Source organism: Choloepus didactylus, chromosome 4 (genome assembly GCF_015220235.1).
Source record: "Choloepus didactylus isolate mChoDid1 chromosome 4, mChoDid1.pri, whole genome shotgun sequence".
Taxonomy (NCBI): Eukaryota; Metazoa; Chordata; class Mammalia; order Pilosa; family Megalonychidae; genus Choloepus; species Choloepus didactylus.
Window position 1 is genome coordinate 62053826 of NC_051310.1, and position 15754 is coordinate 62069579.

The following is a 15754-nucleotide window of genomic DNA, read 5'->3' on the forward strand; positions in this document are numbered from 1 at the left end:
TGTTTTGAGAGACAAAGAAGGCCACTACATACTAATAAAAGGGGCAATTCAGCAAGAAGAAATAACAATCGTAAATGTCTATGCACCCAATCAAGGTGCCACAAAATACATGAGAGAAACATTGGCAAAACTAAAGGAAGCAATTGATGTTTCCACAATAATTGTGGGAGACTTCAACACATCACTCTCTCCTATAGATAGATCAACCAGACAGAAGACCAATAAGGAAATTGAAAACCTAAACAATCTGATAAATGAATTAGATTTAACAGACATCTACAGGACATTACATCCCAAATCACCAGGATACACATACTTTTCTAGTGCTCACGGAACTTTCTCCAGAATAGATCATATGCTGGGACATAAAACAAGCCTCAATAAATTTATAAAGATTGAAATTATTCAAAGCACATTCTCTGACCACAATGGAATACAATTAGAAGTCAATAACCATCAGAGACTTAGAAAATTCACAAATACCTGGAGGTTAAACAACACACTCCTAAACAATCAGTGGGTTAAAGAAGAAATAGCAAGAGAAATTGCTAAATATATAGAGACGAATGACAATGAGAACACAACATACCAAAACCTATGGGATGCAGCAAAAGCAGTGCTAAGGGGGAAATTTATAGCACTAAACGCATATATTAAAAAGGAAGAAAGAGCCAAAATCAAAGAACTAATGGATCAACTGAAGAAGCTAGAAAATGAACAGCAAACCAATCCTAAACCAAGTAGAAGAAAAGAAATAACAAGGATTAAAGCAGAAATAAATGACATAGAGAACAAAAAAACAATAGAGAGGATAAATATCACCAAAAGTTGGTTCTTTGAGAAGATCAACAAGATTGACAAGCCCCTAGCTAGACTGACAAAATCAAAAAGAGAGAAGACCCATATAAACAAAATAATGAATGAAAAAGGTGACATAACTGCAGATCCTGAAGAAATTAAAAAAATTATAAGAGGATATTATGAACAACTGTATGGCAACAAACTGGATAATGTAGAAGAAATGGACAATTTCCTGGAAACATATGAACAACCTAGACTGACCAGAGAAGAAATAGAAGACCTCAACCAACCCATCACAAGCAAAGAGATCCAATCAGTCATCAAAAATCTTCCCACAAATAAATGCCCAGGGCCAGATGGCTTCACAGGGGAATTCTACCAAACTTTCCAGAAAGAACTGACACCAATCTTACTCAAACTCTTTCAAAACATTGAAAAAAATGGAACACTACCTAACTCATTTTATGAAGCTAACATCAATCTAATACCAAAACCAGGCAAAGATGCTACAAAAAAGGAAAACTACCGGCCAATCTCCCTAATGAATATAGATGCAAAAATCCTCAACAAAATACTTGCAAATCGAATCCAAAGACACATTAAAAAAATCATACACCATGACCAAGTGGGGTTCATTCCAGGCATGCAAGGATGGTTCAACATCAGAAAAACAATCAATGTATTACAACACATTAAAAACTCGAAAGGGAAAAATCAATTGATCATCTCAATAGATGCTGAAAAAGCATTTGACAAAATCCAACATCCCTTTTTGATAAAAACACGTCAAAAGGTAGGAATTGAAGGAAACTTCCTCAACATGATAAAGAGCATATATGAAAAACCCACAGCCAGCATAGTACTCAATGGTGAGAGACTGAAAGCCTTCCCTCTAAGATCAGGAACAAGACAAGGATGCCCGCTGACACCACTGTTATTCAACATTGTGCTGGAAGTGCTAGCCAGGGCAATCCGGCAAGACAAAGAAATAAAAGGCATCCAAATTGGAAAAGAAGAAGTAAAACTGTCATTGTTTGCAGATGATATGATCTTATATCTAGAAAACCCTGAGAAATCAACGATACACCTACTAGAGCTAATAAACAAATTTAGCAAAGTAGCGGGATACAAGATTAATGCACATAAGTCAGTAATGTTTCTATATGCTAGAAATGAACAAACTGAAGAGACACTCAAGAAAAAGATACCATTTTCAATAGCAACTAAAAAAATCAAGTACCTAGGAATCAACTTAACCAAAGATGTAAAAGACCTATACAAAGAAAACTACATAACTCTACTAAAAGAAATAGAAGGGGACCTTAAAAGATGGAAAAATATTCCATGTTCATGGATAGGAAGGCTAAATGTCATTAAGATGTCAATTCTACCCAAACTCATCTACAGATTCAATGCAATCCCAATCAAAATTCCAACAACCTACTTTGCAGACTTGGAAAAGCTAGTTATCAAATTTATTTGGAAAGGGAAGATGCCTCGAATTGCTAAAGACACTCTAAAAAAGAAAAACGAAGTGGGAGGACTTACACTCCCTGACTTTGAAGCTTATTATAAAGCCACAGTTGCCAAGACAGCATGGTACTGGCACAAAGATAGACATATAGATCAATGGAATCGAATTGAGAATTCAGAGATAGACCCTCAGATCTATGGCCGACTGATCTTTGATAAGGCCCCCAAAGTCACCGAACTGAGCCATAATGGTCTTTTCAACAAATGGGGCTGGGAGAGTTGGATATCCATATCCAAAAGAATGAAAGAGGACCCCTACCTCACCCCCTACACAAAAATTAACTCAAAATGGACCAAAGATCTCAATATAAAAAAAAGTACCATAAAACTCCTAGAAGATAATGTAGGAAAACATCTTCAAGACCTTGTATTAGGAGGCCACTTCCTAGACTTTACACCCAAAGCACAAGCAACAAAAGAGAAAATAGATAAATGGGAACTCCTCAAGCTTAGAAGTTTCTGCACCTCAAAGGAATTTCTCAAAAAGGTAAAGAGGCAGCCAACTCAATGGGAAAAAATTTTTGGTAACCATGTATCTGACAAAAGACTGATATCTTGCATATACAAAGAAATCCTACAACTCAATGACAATAGTACAGACAGCCCAATTATAAAATGGGCAAAAGATATGAAAAGACAGTTCTCTGAAGAGGAAATACAAATGGCCAAGAAACACATGAAAAAATGTTCAGCTTCACTAGCTATTAGAGAGATGCAAATTAAGACCACAATGAGATACCATCTAACACCGGTTAGAATGGCTGCCATTAAACAAACAGTAAACTACAAATGCTGGAGGGGATGTGGAGAAATTGGAACTCTTATTCATTGTTGGTGGGACTGTATAATGGTTCAGCCACTCTGGAAGTCAGTCTGGCAGTTCCTTAGAAAACTAGATATAGAGCTACCATTCGATCCAGCGATTGCACTCCTCGGTATATACCCGGAAGATCGGAAAGCAGTGACACGAACAGATATCTGCACGCCAATGTTCATAGCAGCATTATTCACAATTGCCAAGAGATGGAAACAACCCAAATGTCCTTCAACAGATGAGTGGATAAATAAAATGTGGTATATACACACGATGGAATACTACGCGGCAGTAAGAAGGAACGATCTGGTGAAACATATGACAACATGGATGAACCTTGAAGACATAATGCTGAGCGAAATAAGCCAGGCACAAAAAGAGAAATATTATATGCTACCACTAATGTGAACTTTGAAAAATGTAAAACAAATGGTTTATAATGTAGAATGTAGGGGAACTAGCAGTAGAGAGCAATTAAGGAAGGGGGAACAATAATCCAGGAAGAACAGATAAGCTATTTAACGTTCTGGGGATGCCCAGAAATGACTATGGTCTGTTAATTTCTGATGGTTGTAGTAGGAACAAGTTCACTGAAATGTTGCTATATTATGTAACTTTCTTGGGGTAAAGTAGGAACATGTTGGAAGTTAAGCAGTTATCTTAGGTTAGTTGTCTTTTTCTTACTCCCTTGCTATGGTCTCTTTGAAATGCTCTTTTATTGTATGTTTGTTTTCTTTTTAACTTTTTTTTTCATACAGGTGATTTGAAAAAAGAAGGGAAAGTTAAAAAAAAAAAAAAAAAAAAAAAAAAAAAAAAAAAAAAAAGATGTAGTGCCCCCTTGAGGAGCCTGTGGAGAATGCAGGGGTATTCGCCTACCCCACCTCCATGGTTGCTAACATGACCACAGACATAGGGGACTGGTGGTTTGATGGGTTGAGCCCTCTACCATAAGTTTTACCCTTGGGAAGACGGTTGCTGCAAAGGAGAGGCTAGGCCTCCCTGTATTTGTGCCTAAGAGTCTCCTCCTGAATGCCTCTTTGTTGCTCAGATGTGGCCCTCTCTCTCTGGCTAAGCCAACTTGAAAGGTGAAATCACTGCCCTCCCCCCTACGTGGGATCAGACACCCAGGGAAGTGAATCTCCCTGGCAACGTGGAATATGACTCCCAGGGAGGAATGTAGACCTGGCACCGTGGGACGGAGAACATCTTCTTGACCAAAAGGGGGATGTGAAAGGAAATGAAATAAGCTTCAGTGGCAGAGAGATTCCAAAAGGAGCCGAGAGGTCACTCTGGTGGGCACTCTTATGCACACTTTAGACACCCCTTTTTAGGTTCTAAAGAATTGGGGTAGCTGGTGGTGGATACCTGAAACTATCAAACTACAACCCAGAACCCATGAATCTCGAAGACAGTTGTATAAAAATGTAGCTTATGAGGGGTGACAATGGGATTGGGAAAGCCATAAGGACCAAACACCACTTTGTCTAGTTTATGGATGGATGTGTAGAAAAGTAGGGGAAGGAAACAAACAGACAAAGGTACCCAGTGTTCTTTTTTACTTCAATTGCTCTTTTTCACTCTAATTATTATTCTTGTTATTTTTGTGTGTGTGCTAATGAAGGTGTCAGGGATTGATTTAGGTGATGAATGTACAACTATGTAATGGTACTGTAAACAATCGAAAGTACAATTTGTTTTGTATGACTGCGTGGTATGTGAATATATCTCAATAAAATGATGATTTAAAAAAAAAAAAAAAAAAAAAAAAAAAAAAAAAAAAGAGTGTATCCTGCCTTGGAATAGGGGAGAAAGACAAGAGATACAAGAGATTAGTGTCAGCATCTCCTGCTTTGATTTTTGTCTGCATCATGCATTCAATAAATCCCTTTTCCTACTGTGAGTGCTGAATATCAAGACTCCTCAATGTAATCAAAGCATAAGGGTGGGGGGGACAGAAAATATTTTTGATGCCCTGTTTCCCCTGTTCTGATTTCTATGCTAGACAAGAGGCATTGCAAATGAGGAGACTGAAAGGTAACATTCCCAAGGTCACAGCTTCAGTAAATGGCAGAGCCATGGTAACCCCAGTCTGTCTGGCCCCAGAGTTCTATAATGGTCTCCAATGAGCTGTCACAGCCTGGTGAGTTCTACTCACCACCCATGCAAGCAGAAATGAACCTCAGGAACAGAACTGACCACCAGCAAAATTCTGCTGTCAGAGAACGCTGTTTTAGGAGGCCCTTCTCCTCTTCTGCACACTTGTCCCCACACTGGGTCCCTCCTCCCCCTGCTTCCCACCCTCTTTTGTCCCCTAAAGTCTAGTATTCTCAAGAGCCCTTGAATACCAAAGTCACCAAAGAAAGACCCCTAAAAAAAAATAATTCCCCTCAATTGTTAATGACTTTAAAATTCAGATTGCTTATATATGTTTGAAGGGACAAGATGGATTTCCAGCAGTTCTGCAAGGGGTGGAAAAGATATATGGGCTAAGGGTGATCTTCAAATAATCACACATGGGCAATCGCCCACTCAAAGTCAGTACCAGCAAAAAATGAAAATGATCATTTCATAATACTTTAAAATAGCCCTCAGGAAGGTAGTAGGAAGGGGAGGACATTGTTGTTCAGATTTTAGAGATGAGAAATCAAAACCCAGAGAAGTTGCTTTGAGCCACAGATCAAGCCAAGATGGACAGAACTGAAAGCAATTCTGATTTCCTTCACTGCCTTCCAGTTCACTGGCTTCAGCTTTTCTTTCTCCAGATTCCTTGAACTCACTGCCTCCCTGCCTGTTAATCTCTGGCTAAGATATCCTTTGAAGACAGGCAGGGTGCTTAGGAAGCAGAGGCAATGGAGGGAAATATGTTTCTGTTTTTAAAGAATAATTCATAGAGAACCTTTCTCTCAAATAGCCTGAGGCATGTCTGTGAAGCGCTGCAGGAAGAGAACAGAGTGACCAGATCCCTGGGAGTATCAATAATGCAAAGCCGCTTCTTTTAACGAGGGGGTTGTCAATTTGATTTCCCCTAGAACAGCAGGGGATCAAACATCACCAGTGGCTAACAGACCTTATTTGAGCAAGGGATGCAGTTTCGTCCTGATTCCCCCACTCACAGCGGCCACATCAAACAGCCACCTTGGTGCTTTGGTGTTCGCTCGCCTGCCCTCTGATCAGCCGCAGCTGGAACTGCACAGCTATAGACCCTAACGGGATGATTTCTACAGGTGAAACCTTGTGGGGCCTGAGTTGCCACAGGGCAAATTGTTCATGCTCAGAGGTGTCTACAAACCAGATTTGGGGAAGCCCAAAGGTAACCACATTTGGCAAGAGGATGATTCTAAATATTAAGGCCAGCTCCACACCCATCCTATGTGCTCATTCATTTAGCCAATGTGTATTGATCACCAAGCAACATTTCCATCCTGTGTTGTCCCCCAACCAAACCCTCCCTTTCCTTCACACCTGCTCAAGAGTCCCTTCTTTGACAAAATCTCTCTAGAGGGATCCTTACCATGTGATCTTTCCTCTCTTTTTCACCCCTCTCACTAATTATAATCAAGGCCTCAGTTTGACTCTTAATTGATTCTTTGATTATTTCTCCATAGCCCCGTCTTCCCAACCCTAAGTCAAGCACCAGAGGATAAAAAACTATATGGCATATTATGTTTCTTTTACATCTTACTCTGTCTGGGTCAGGGCTAAGCTCAATAAATATATGTTGATTGACAGTTTGAAAACTCTCACAGAAAAGTGTATTTCTTTCACAAGGGAGAAGGAAGCAATGCTTATTGGTTGCTTTGGGGGAGGGAGAAGGGACTCCTCTTTTTTGAATTACAATTGAAAATTAATTTCTGTGCCCTCCACAAGAGCAGGGATTTCTGCCTGTATTATTCACTGCTGTGTCCCCCGATACAGAGCAGATATTCAAAACAGTGGGAAGAATGAATGAATTTATTAGCTTACCCAAGAGGGTTTTCTAAGCCATGTCTAGAAATGTGAACACTTGGGGTGAAATGGGGGGAAACGAGGAGGAAAGCAGCCCTTTGGTTTTCCCTAACTTCTTTCCTGAGCACCTTTTCCATTTTTCTAATAATACTTAAAAAAAAAAAAAAAAGTTGCAAGTAGAGATTTACTCTTATAGGTCCACCTACCTTAACCACAAACAACTACATCTGGTGAAATATTGTAAAATAAATAAATCCCCAAGGCATTCCGAAAATAATCACTAAAAATGTCATATGATTAAATACTCTCCTTGAATCCCACAACACCTCATAACAGATCCAATGCTACAAGCATTACCTGGTAAACCCTCCATGAATATCTGTTGATCTAAACTAACCTGGCCCCCAAAACCAAAAAGATTCAGGATGCTAGAAATGGGTCTGTGCCTCAACCTCAGCATTTCTTACCTCAGATCAGTAGTTTTCTGCTTGGGTGAAGAAATGCAGTAAGCTTTTATCCATTCTTTCAGGAAGTGTCTCTTGAGACTTATTTTTTACTTACTAATTAGCAAGGCAAGTAATCAAGTGTCCCCAGTTCCCCATCTCCCACTCCATTATCAACAAAGTGGGTTGTTCTCTGAGAACGTGAACTGCAGCTTTGATTCTCTGCCTAATAAGAGACTTTACTGCCAAATGAGCGTTAAATAATCTGCCATCAACTCTATAAAGAGCATGGAAGACAGAGGCGAGTAGACGCTTGCTTTCCCTGAGCAACCATGGATGGATGGCTGTGAATTGTGAAGTCTAAAAAGTGCAGCCAGCTAGGACTTTCTGACTGGTGTTCCATCCAGCTCATAAGGGGGAGGCGAGGCAGCACCACTGGGTCAGGACAGAGCTGCTCTCTGTACTGAGCTGCGGAGGAAAGAGAAAAGACAAAATCCCGGTCTGTCATCATTACTTTGGACATTCCAAAGTGAAGCCTCCTGTGTCTGGATATAATTCTTGGATATGTGGGATTCAGCAAAAATTAAACAAACAAACAAGGAATAGAAAGAAGAAAGGTAAACAAAAATGCCAATACCTTCCCTCACCAACAAAACAAAACACCTGGTTGTCCTGGGTGTCCAACCTATACCTGGCTCCAATGCAAGCAAGACTGGCAATGTCCTGCTGGTTGATTCAGGTAACAAGGTTACTGTCAAACCAAGGATTCGTGAGAGGAAGAAAGTAAAAAGCCTGTCGACATACAGACATTTCAGATACAAGCAATGAAAAATTGGCACAGGTAATGGCAATCCTTGGTTTCAATACACTGTACACCTTTAGCGTTGTGGAGGTGTGTAGTTTAAATACTTGCCAGAGTTCACACTCAGGCTTCCAGGCAGTGACTGTCCGATCCTTTTCCACCTACACAGGCCCATGACCTCAGATACCATCCCAGATTACAACACGGATTACTGCCATCGTTATGATTACCATTATTTTTACTATTACTACTAAAATCAGCCCTGATATCAGTAAAATGGTCAAGGCAGAAAAGAGAGATGGGTATAGGAACCTGCATCTGAAGCCCCAGAAAAACTTCAAGAGCCTGAAAAATCGCGCCCGCGAGTCTTCCTGGCCCGGGAGGGGGTTGAGACTGAAAATGACGCCGTCCAGAGAGCCCTCGCAGGGCTCCAGGGTCCTCTGAAGCCCCCCGGGAGCCACAGCGCCGCGCCTCGGGCCCCCAAGGAGAAGACTAGGACAGGGCTAGGGCCTGGCTGCTATCCGGGAACGGCCCCGGCCCTGCCCTCGCTTTCCATCTCCGTCCCCGCGCGGCCCGCGCCGTCGGGGACCCTCGGGGATGAAGAGGGCCGTGGGTACTCACCGCAGGTTCCGCACTACCATGCCCCACCAGGCAGCCACGCAGCCGCAGGCCCCCTCGCAGTCCTGCGCGTCCATCCCGCCCCGTCTCCCGCACAGCCGCCGCCGCCAGGACTGCTGCTCAGGGCCCCGGCGGCTGCTCGCCCGTGCGGCCTCCTCCCCGCCCCTCCCGCGCCCCCGCGCTCTCCTCTGCGCGGGCGGCGGGGCGGGGAAGCGCAGAGCCCTGCAGGCTGCGACTGCGCCCGGTGTGCCTGACCCTTCCTCGGGAGGGACGCGCGTCCCCGCCGTGGGCTTCGGCCGCGGGCCTCAGGCTGCTTATGGCTTTCTCACCCCAGGATGAGCGAACGGCGGTCTGGGAAAGAGGGACTTCTGCCTGGAAATCGGGCTAGTCCGTGGAACAAGCTGGTGCTCCCTCTGGGCTGGGGAGGAAAGGGCGGCGTTAACGCGCGTCCCACGTGTCCCTGAACCTTGATTTCCACCCTGATCGTTTTCTCCAGGATCTCATTCCTTCTTAAGACAGATCCTTCAGAACGGTGTTTTCCAAACGGAGCTCTAACTAATAAGTGGCTTATGAAAACAATTTTTTTAAAAAATAGTAAAATTTCGCAACTCTAGCTGTAATCTCATGAAACTTTTGTTTCTATCATTCATCTGTGTGTGTGTATGTGTGTGTGTGTGTGTGTGTGTGTGTGTGTGTGCGCGCGTACTGGGTGATGAAGTAAAACATATTCCTTATCATGGTAGTACAAGTAAAACAAAAGTTTGAAAGCCACAGCTTCAGATCTCCATGAAGAATATAAGATTTCCTCTGCCTTAACCCTTCCTTTTATATCTTGCCACCTTTTTATTTTTGTCTTTTTCTGAACCTTTCCCATACCCAGTTCCCACTTCACACACTCACACACTCACACATGCACACCCAGAGTCCTGTCATGTAGCAAGAACTTCTTTGCCTCGCTTTGTTTGAGTAATGGTTTGTCTGCCCACAGGGTTGTGAATTACTCAACTATTCCATGTATATCAGATTAAAATCTTTTCAGTGTTTCGTTTTTAGCAGCATGTAACAGCCCCCACCATTGTATCAAGGAGCTCACATTTGGCACTTGGTACAGGTTTACCTGGTGCAATTGTTTCCTAAGAAACAGGAACTGTCTGTCTACCAGAGCTGCTCCAGGGAAGCCACAGGGTAGAAGTGTGGGGCAAGGGAGAAAGAATGAGCATGAGGTTTTGTTTGGATGCAATTCGCTGCCAGCATCAAGGCTTTATCTTGGAGACAAGGCACAACCTCTCTGGAGGGAAAATGTGGTCTTTGCAGTGCCTGTGCTGTTTGGGCTTGGCGGGCTTGGCAGGGAGCACAGCGGTGGACTACAGCCCCCAGAAACTGCATGAGGACTCATCTGCTGGGGGTAGTAAGCCAGTCTGGAGAAAAGCCCCCACACCTTTCAAGAAAAGGCAGTTCCCTTTGAGGACTAGGGACATTTTGTATAAGTGTTTAGCTGAGGGGAAATTTTGTTCATTGCCTCTTGTAATGGCTCTAGGAATGTAAATTTTCTGATTCACACCAAGATAGAAGAGGAATCAACACAGGAAGGACCAGCAGGATCGAAGCCTGACTGATGAGTTTTCACAGGGCCACACCCTGCATGATGAGGAAGGTTAAGGTCCAACTCAAGCAGATGTCAGATTTCACCCCTGGAGTTTTTTCATGAAGTTGATTTGGAATCTCATAGAACCTGTTGAGGGGAAGACCTACATGAGCCCTGGGGGCTGTGTGGAGGTGGAGGGGTCAGAGATGGGGAGCAGATGAAGGAGGAGACAGGGAGCAGCAGCTGTATAAGGTCCCAGAATCCATTAACATCTGTTTATTCAGGTGGAAGGGTGGAGGACCATCTGCAGGTTGAATCAACCAAGTTGTGAGCCTCACCTCCAGGGCAATGTTTGAAATGCTCAGCAAAATCTCTGAAGTTGGGAATCATTATTGCTCATTTTTTAATTAAAGTTCTAGGAGAAGGCTTTTCTCGCCATAAATAGCCCCTTTTCTGATAACAAGTGCCAGAAATCAGAAAGGAGAGTATTCAATGTGTTTCGATTGAATCTAAAATTCAATAGAGCCATTCATTTATTCAGCACCTGTTAAGTCAACACCTTCTAGTGCCAGGTATCATGTCAGGGACTGTAGGGCTACACACTGGTAGAGAGATTTATCTTAGGATAAATTATGAGACTACAGAATAGAGATTGAAAAATGTCCTAAGTACAAAAATCAGGTCAGTGAATACCAGGGGCTAGAGATGGGGAAAGAAGATTGACTAAAGGGGCATGAGGGAACATTTTGGAATGATGGAAATATTCTATGTCCTGATTGTTGGCGTGGTTACATGACTGTAAATATTCATCAAAACTTAGAGCTTAAAGCCTTTAAGGATGAATTTTTCTAAATGTAAATTTTACTTCAATAAACCTGACTTTTAAAAAGTGACTTAAGAAATATACAGATATGGTATGTGAATATATCTCTATAAAATTGCAGGGAAAATATAAACAGGGATACAAGTGCTGGAGAAAACATGGAGAGAGGGATGTACCTATTTACTGTTGATGGGGAAGAAGAATGGTATAGCATATCTGGAGGACAGTGTGGTGGTTCCACAAGAAGCTATGTGGGTGCCATAAGGTCCTGCAACCTCATTATGGGGTATATACTTGGAAGATCTGAGAGCAGAGACACAAAGGGACATTTGCACACTCTGTTTATGGAGGCAGTATTCACGATTTGCGATGGATGGAGGTGGCCTAAGGGAACATTGATTAATGAAAAGAATGGTGAACTGTGGTGTACGCATACAATGGAATACTGAGCAACTGTGAGAAGGAGTGAAACTGAGATAGGCAACAAGGTGAATGGACCTTGAGGACAGTATGTTGAGTGAAATAAGCCAGAATCAAAAAGACAAACATTACAACGCCTCACTAATATGGACTAATGATAATGTGCAAATTCTGAGAATTGAATCTGAGAGCATAGATTATCAGGGGAAGGCTTATGGTAAAGGTTCCTAGATTGTAAGCTCTTACAACAGTCACGTCTATTCCTGAGTTGTAAGGGCTATGACCAAATTCCAATATGTTGAGCTGTTTGTGTAAAATCTGGTCAGTCTCTGGAACTTTGGGTATCTGTGTGACACCTGAAACTCAGAGCTAGAGCTCGGCATCTATGAATGTCAGTATTACTGCATACAGCAACTGTTTAAAAAAGCTGAAAAAGAGTCCAGACTTCAATTCGAGATATGAATGAAGCACATCTGGTTGGGACTAAGGCAAATCAGGCAAAAGGGTAAAGGATGATGCTGACTGCATTTTAAAACTTCAACTTCTGTGTGAGACCAAGGGAAGAGATGTTTATTTGGCGCAGGATCTATATTTTCTGTAGCACATCAAATAATTTAACTTGTACAGTCAATTTATTCAAACACCATAATTACATGGAACTTTGAATAGGAAGATCTGGTATGTTTGTACAGGTTAGTGTGAAATACTGATACATCCCTGTGATGAGTAGGTTCATGTGTCATCTCAGCCAGGTGGTAGTACCCAGCTGTCTGGTCAAGCAAGCACTGGCCTAACAATTGCTGCAAGGAAGCTTGTGGCTGGTTAAGAAACCAACAGGCTGGTTTATTAAATCATCAGTCAATTGGCTGTAGCTGTGACTGATGACCCACCAAAGGGCGTGTCTTCCACAATGAGAGAATGCAATTGGCTAGATTTAATCCAATTAATCAGTTGAAGACTTATAAGCGAGACAGAGGACCTTCACTTCTTCAGCTGCCCAGCAAAGCATTTCCTGAGGAGTTCATCGAAGTTGCCAGTTCGTTTCCTGAGGAGTTCATCAAACACATTCATCGAAGATCCAAGTTCATTTCCCGAGGAGTTTGTCGAAGTGCCAGTTCATTTCCTGAGGAGTTCATCGGACATATTCCTTGGAGTTGACAGTTTGCTTACTGCCCTACAGAATTTGGACTCATGCATACCCACAGTTGCGTGAGTCGCCTTTATAAATTTTATAGTCATAGATACCTCTCATTGATTCTGTTTCCCTAGAGAACCCTAACTAATACAATCCCAAAGTAATTTGGGCAGAGAATAAAAATATATTTGCAGGGACCCCTGAGGAACTGGAGAAAAAGGCAGAAATGTTGGACGTCGCCACCTTGGTTATTACTGACATTCTCACAATTGAGGACTAACAATTTAGTAAGATGATCCCATGATCTTGGCGCTTGCCCTTATGAAGCTTGTTACATCAAAGGAAAGGCTAAGCCTACTTACAGTTGTGCCTAAGAGTCTCCCCCAGAGAACTTCTTTATTGCTCAGATGTGGCCCTCTCTCTCTCTCCCACTTGGCAGGTGAACTCAGTGCCCTCTCCGCTATGTGGGACCTGACTCCCAGGGATGTAAACTTCCCTGGCAACACAGGACATGACTCCCGGGGATGAGCCTAGATCCAGCATTGTGGGATTGAGAGAAACTTCTTGACCAAAAGAGGGAAGCGAAATGAAACAAAATAAAGTTTCAGTGGCTGAGAGATCTCAACTGAAGTTGAAAGGTCACTCTGGAGGGCATTCTTATGCGCTATATAGATATCCCTTTTTAGGTTTTAGTGTACTGGAATAACTAGAAGGAAATACCTGAAACTGTCGAACTGCAATCTAATAGCCTTACTTCTTAAAGATGACTGTATACCTATGTAGCTTACATGGTGTGACGGTGTGATTGTGAAAACCTTGTGGCTCACACTCCCTTTATCCAGTGTATGGATGGATGAGTAGAAAAATGGGGGCAAAAACTAAATGAAAAATAGGGTGGGATGGGAGGGATGGAATGAATTGGGTGTTCTTTTTTACTTGTATTTTTTATTTTTATTTTCCTTCTTTTTGGAGTCATGAAAATGCTCAAAAATTGATTGTGGTGATGAATGCACAACTATGTGATAGAACTGTGAACAGTTGATTGTACACCATGCACAATTGTATGGTATATGAGTATATCTCAATAAAACTGAATTTAAAAAAAGAAATATACAGATAAACTCTATAAACAAACATGACCTATCTGATGCTGTGGAAATGTCAAAACAAAGCAGCTGGTAAAAAATATGTACAAAACCAACAGTTGGATATTATTTGCACTAGTATAAAAAGAAGTCTCAACTGGAGGTAGATTAATTTTGCCACCTGAAATTATTCCAGAAAAGGAATGAGATATAAGACCAGCTGTCTCTCAACTGTAGAGGTAAAATATTGGTAATAAAGCATATATGGAACAAAGAACACGTGAACCACAAATCGTGGAAGTTTCTATTATTTGGAGAATACTTTACCAAAAAAAGAAAGTATTTATTCCCTTTCATTTTTTCTTTTTTTTTTTTTTTTCCTAGGTGTAAGACACACTTAAGCAAGTTTTACTTTGGGTTGTATTTTCTTTGTATATTATAAACATTTATTTAACTTGTTGCAGTTTGAAATGGAAAAAAAAAAAACAAAATATGTGCTCAACAGCAATCATTAAAATGTTTGCAGCATAAAAAAAAATCCTATCATTTTAGCCAACAAAAAATGAAACAAATGTCTAGAGTTCCCTCTACCATTTCTTTTTTTATATATTTTTTTAAATTTTAATGCAATTTTATTGAGATACATTCGTACACTGTATGATCCATCCAAAGTATACAATAAATGGCTCAGAGTATCATCACATAGTTGTACATTCATCACAAAATCAATTTTAGAACCTTTTCATTACTCCAGAAGAAAAAAAAAACCAACAAAAAAAACGAAGGAACAAGAGTAAAGAACAAAAGAGAAAACTCAAAACAACCTATACCCCATATCCCCCATGTCATTGATCCCTAGCATGGTGTGTTACATTTGTTAGTGTTGATGAAAGAATATTAAGATATTTTGTTAACTATATTCCATAGTTTGTGGTAGGTTGTGTGGTTTTTTTTTTACCATACACCACTCTATTATTATTAACTCCTTGCAGTAGTTCCATACATTTGTTCTAGTACACAGAGGAAGTTTTTTATATTTGTACCATTAATCACAGTCATCATTCTCTTTTTTTTTAAATAACAACTTTATTGAGACATAATTCAGATACCATAAAATTCACCCTTTTAAAATATACAATACAGTGATTTTTAGAATATTCTCAGGGTTGCACATCCACCACCACTATCTAATTTCAGAACATTCTCATCAACCCAAAAGGAAACCCTGTACTCATTAGCAGTCACTCCCTATTCTCCCTCCCCAAGGCTCTGGCAACCACTAATCTGTTTTCTCTCTCTGTGGATTTTCCAATTCTAGACTACTCATATAAACGGAATCATACAAAATGAGGCCTTTTGTGTCTGGTTTATTTCACAGCATGTTTTCAAGGTTCATTCTTGTTGTAGCAAGAATCAATACTTCATTCCTTTTTTATGGCCAAATATTTCATTGTATGGATATACCACATTTTGTTTATCCATTCACCATTTCTTGGGACTTTGGGGTTGTTTCCATTTGGAGGCTATTATAACTAATGCTGCTGCAAACATTTTTGAACATCTTTTTGCATGGACATATGTTTTCATTTCTCTTGGGAGTCTACCTAGGAGTGGAATTGCCAGGTCATATGCTCATTCTATGTTTAGCTTTTTGAAAAACCACCAAAGTTTTTCAAAGTGGCTGCATCATTTTACAATCCCACCAACAAATGAGACTTTCATTTTCCCCTGTTCACCTTTTCCACCCTTA

At 41.1% G+C, this 15754-nt stretch overlaps 1 protein-coding gene across 2 annotated transcripts in view; it reads right to left on the reverse strand.

The window, feature by feature from the left end:
• Nucleotides 1-15754, reverse strand: part of ABHD12B (abhydrolase domain containing 12B) — a 108567-nt gene that overhangs the window by 55960 nt on the left and 36853 nt on the right. Inside the window, exon 1 of one of the 2 annotated variants that reach the window (XM_037832739.1) lies at nucleotides 8960-9285. The exons of the other annotated variant lie outside the window; for it this stretch is intronic. Within the exon in view, the coding sequence (XP_037688667.1) occupies nucleotides 8960-9033 (74 nt within the window). The 5' untranslated portion in view covers nucleotides 9034-9285. Of the gene's footprint in view, nucleotides 1-8959; nucleotides 9286-15754 lie in introns of those variants that run through there. 2 annotated transcript variants of the gene reach the window in all.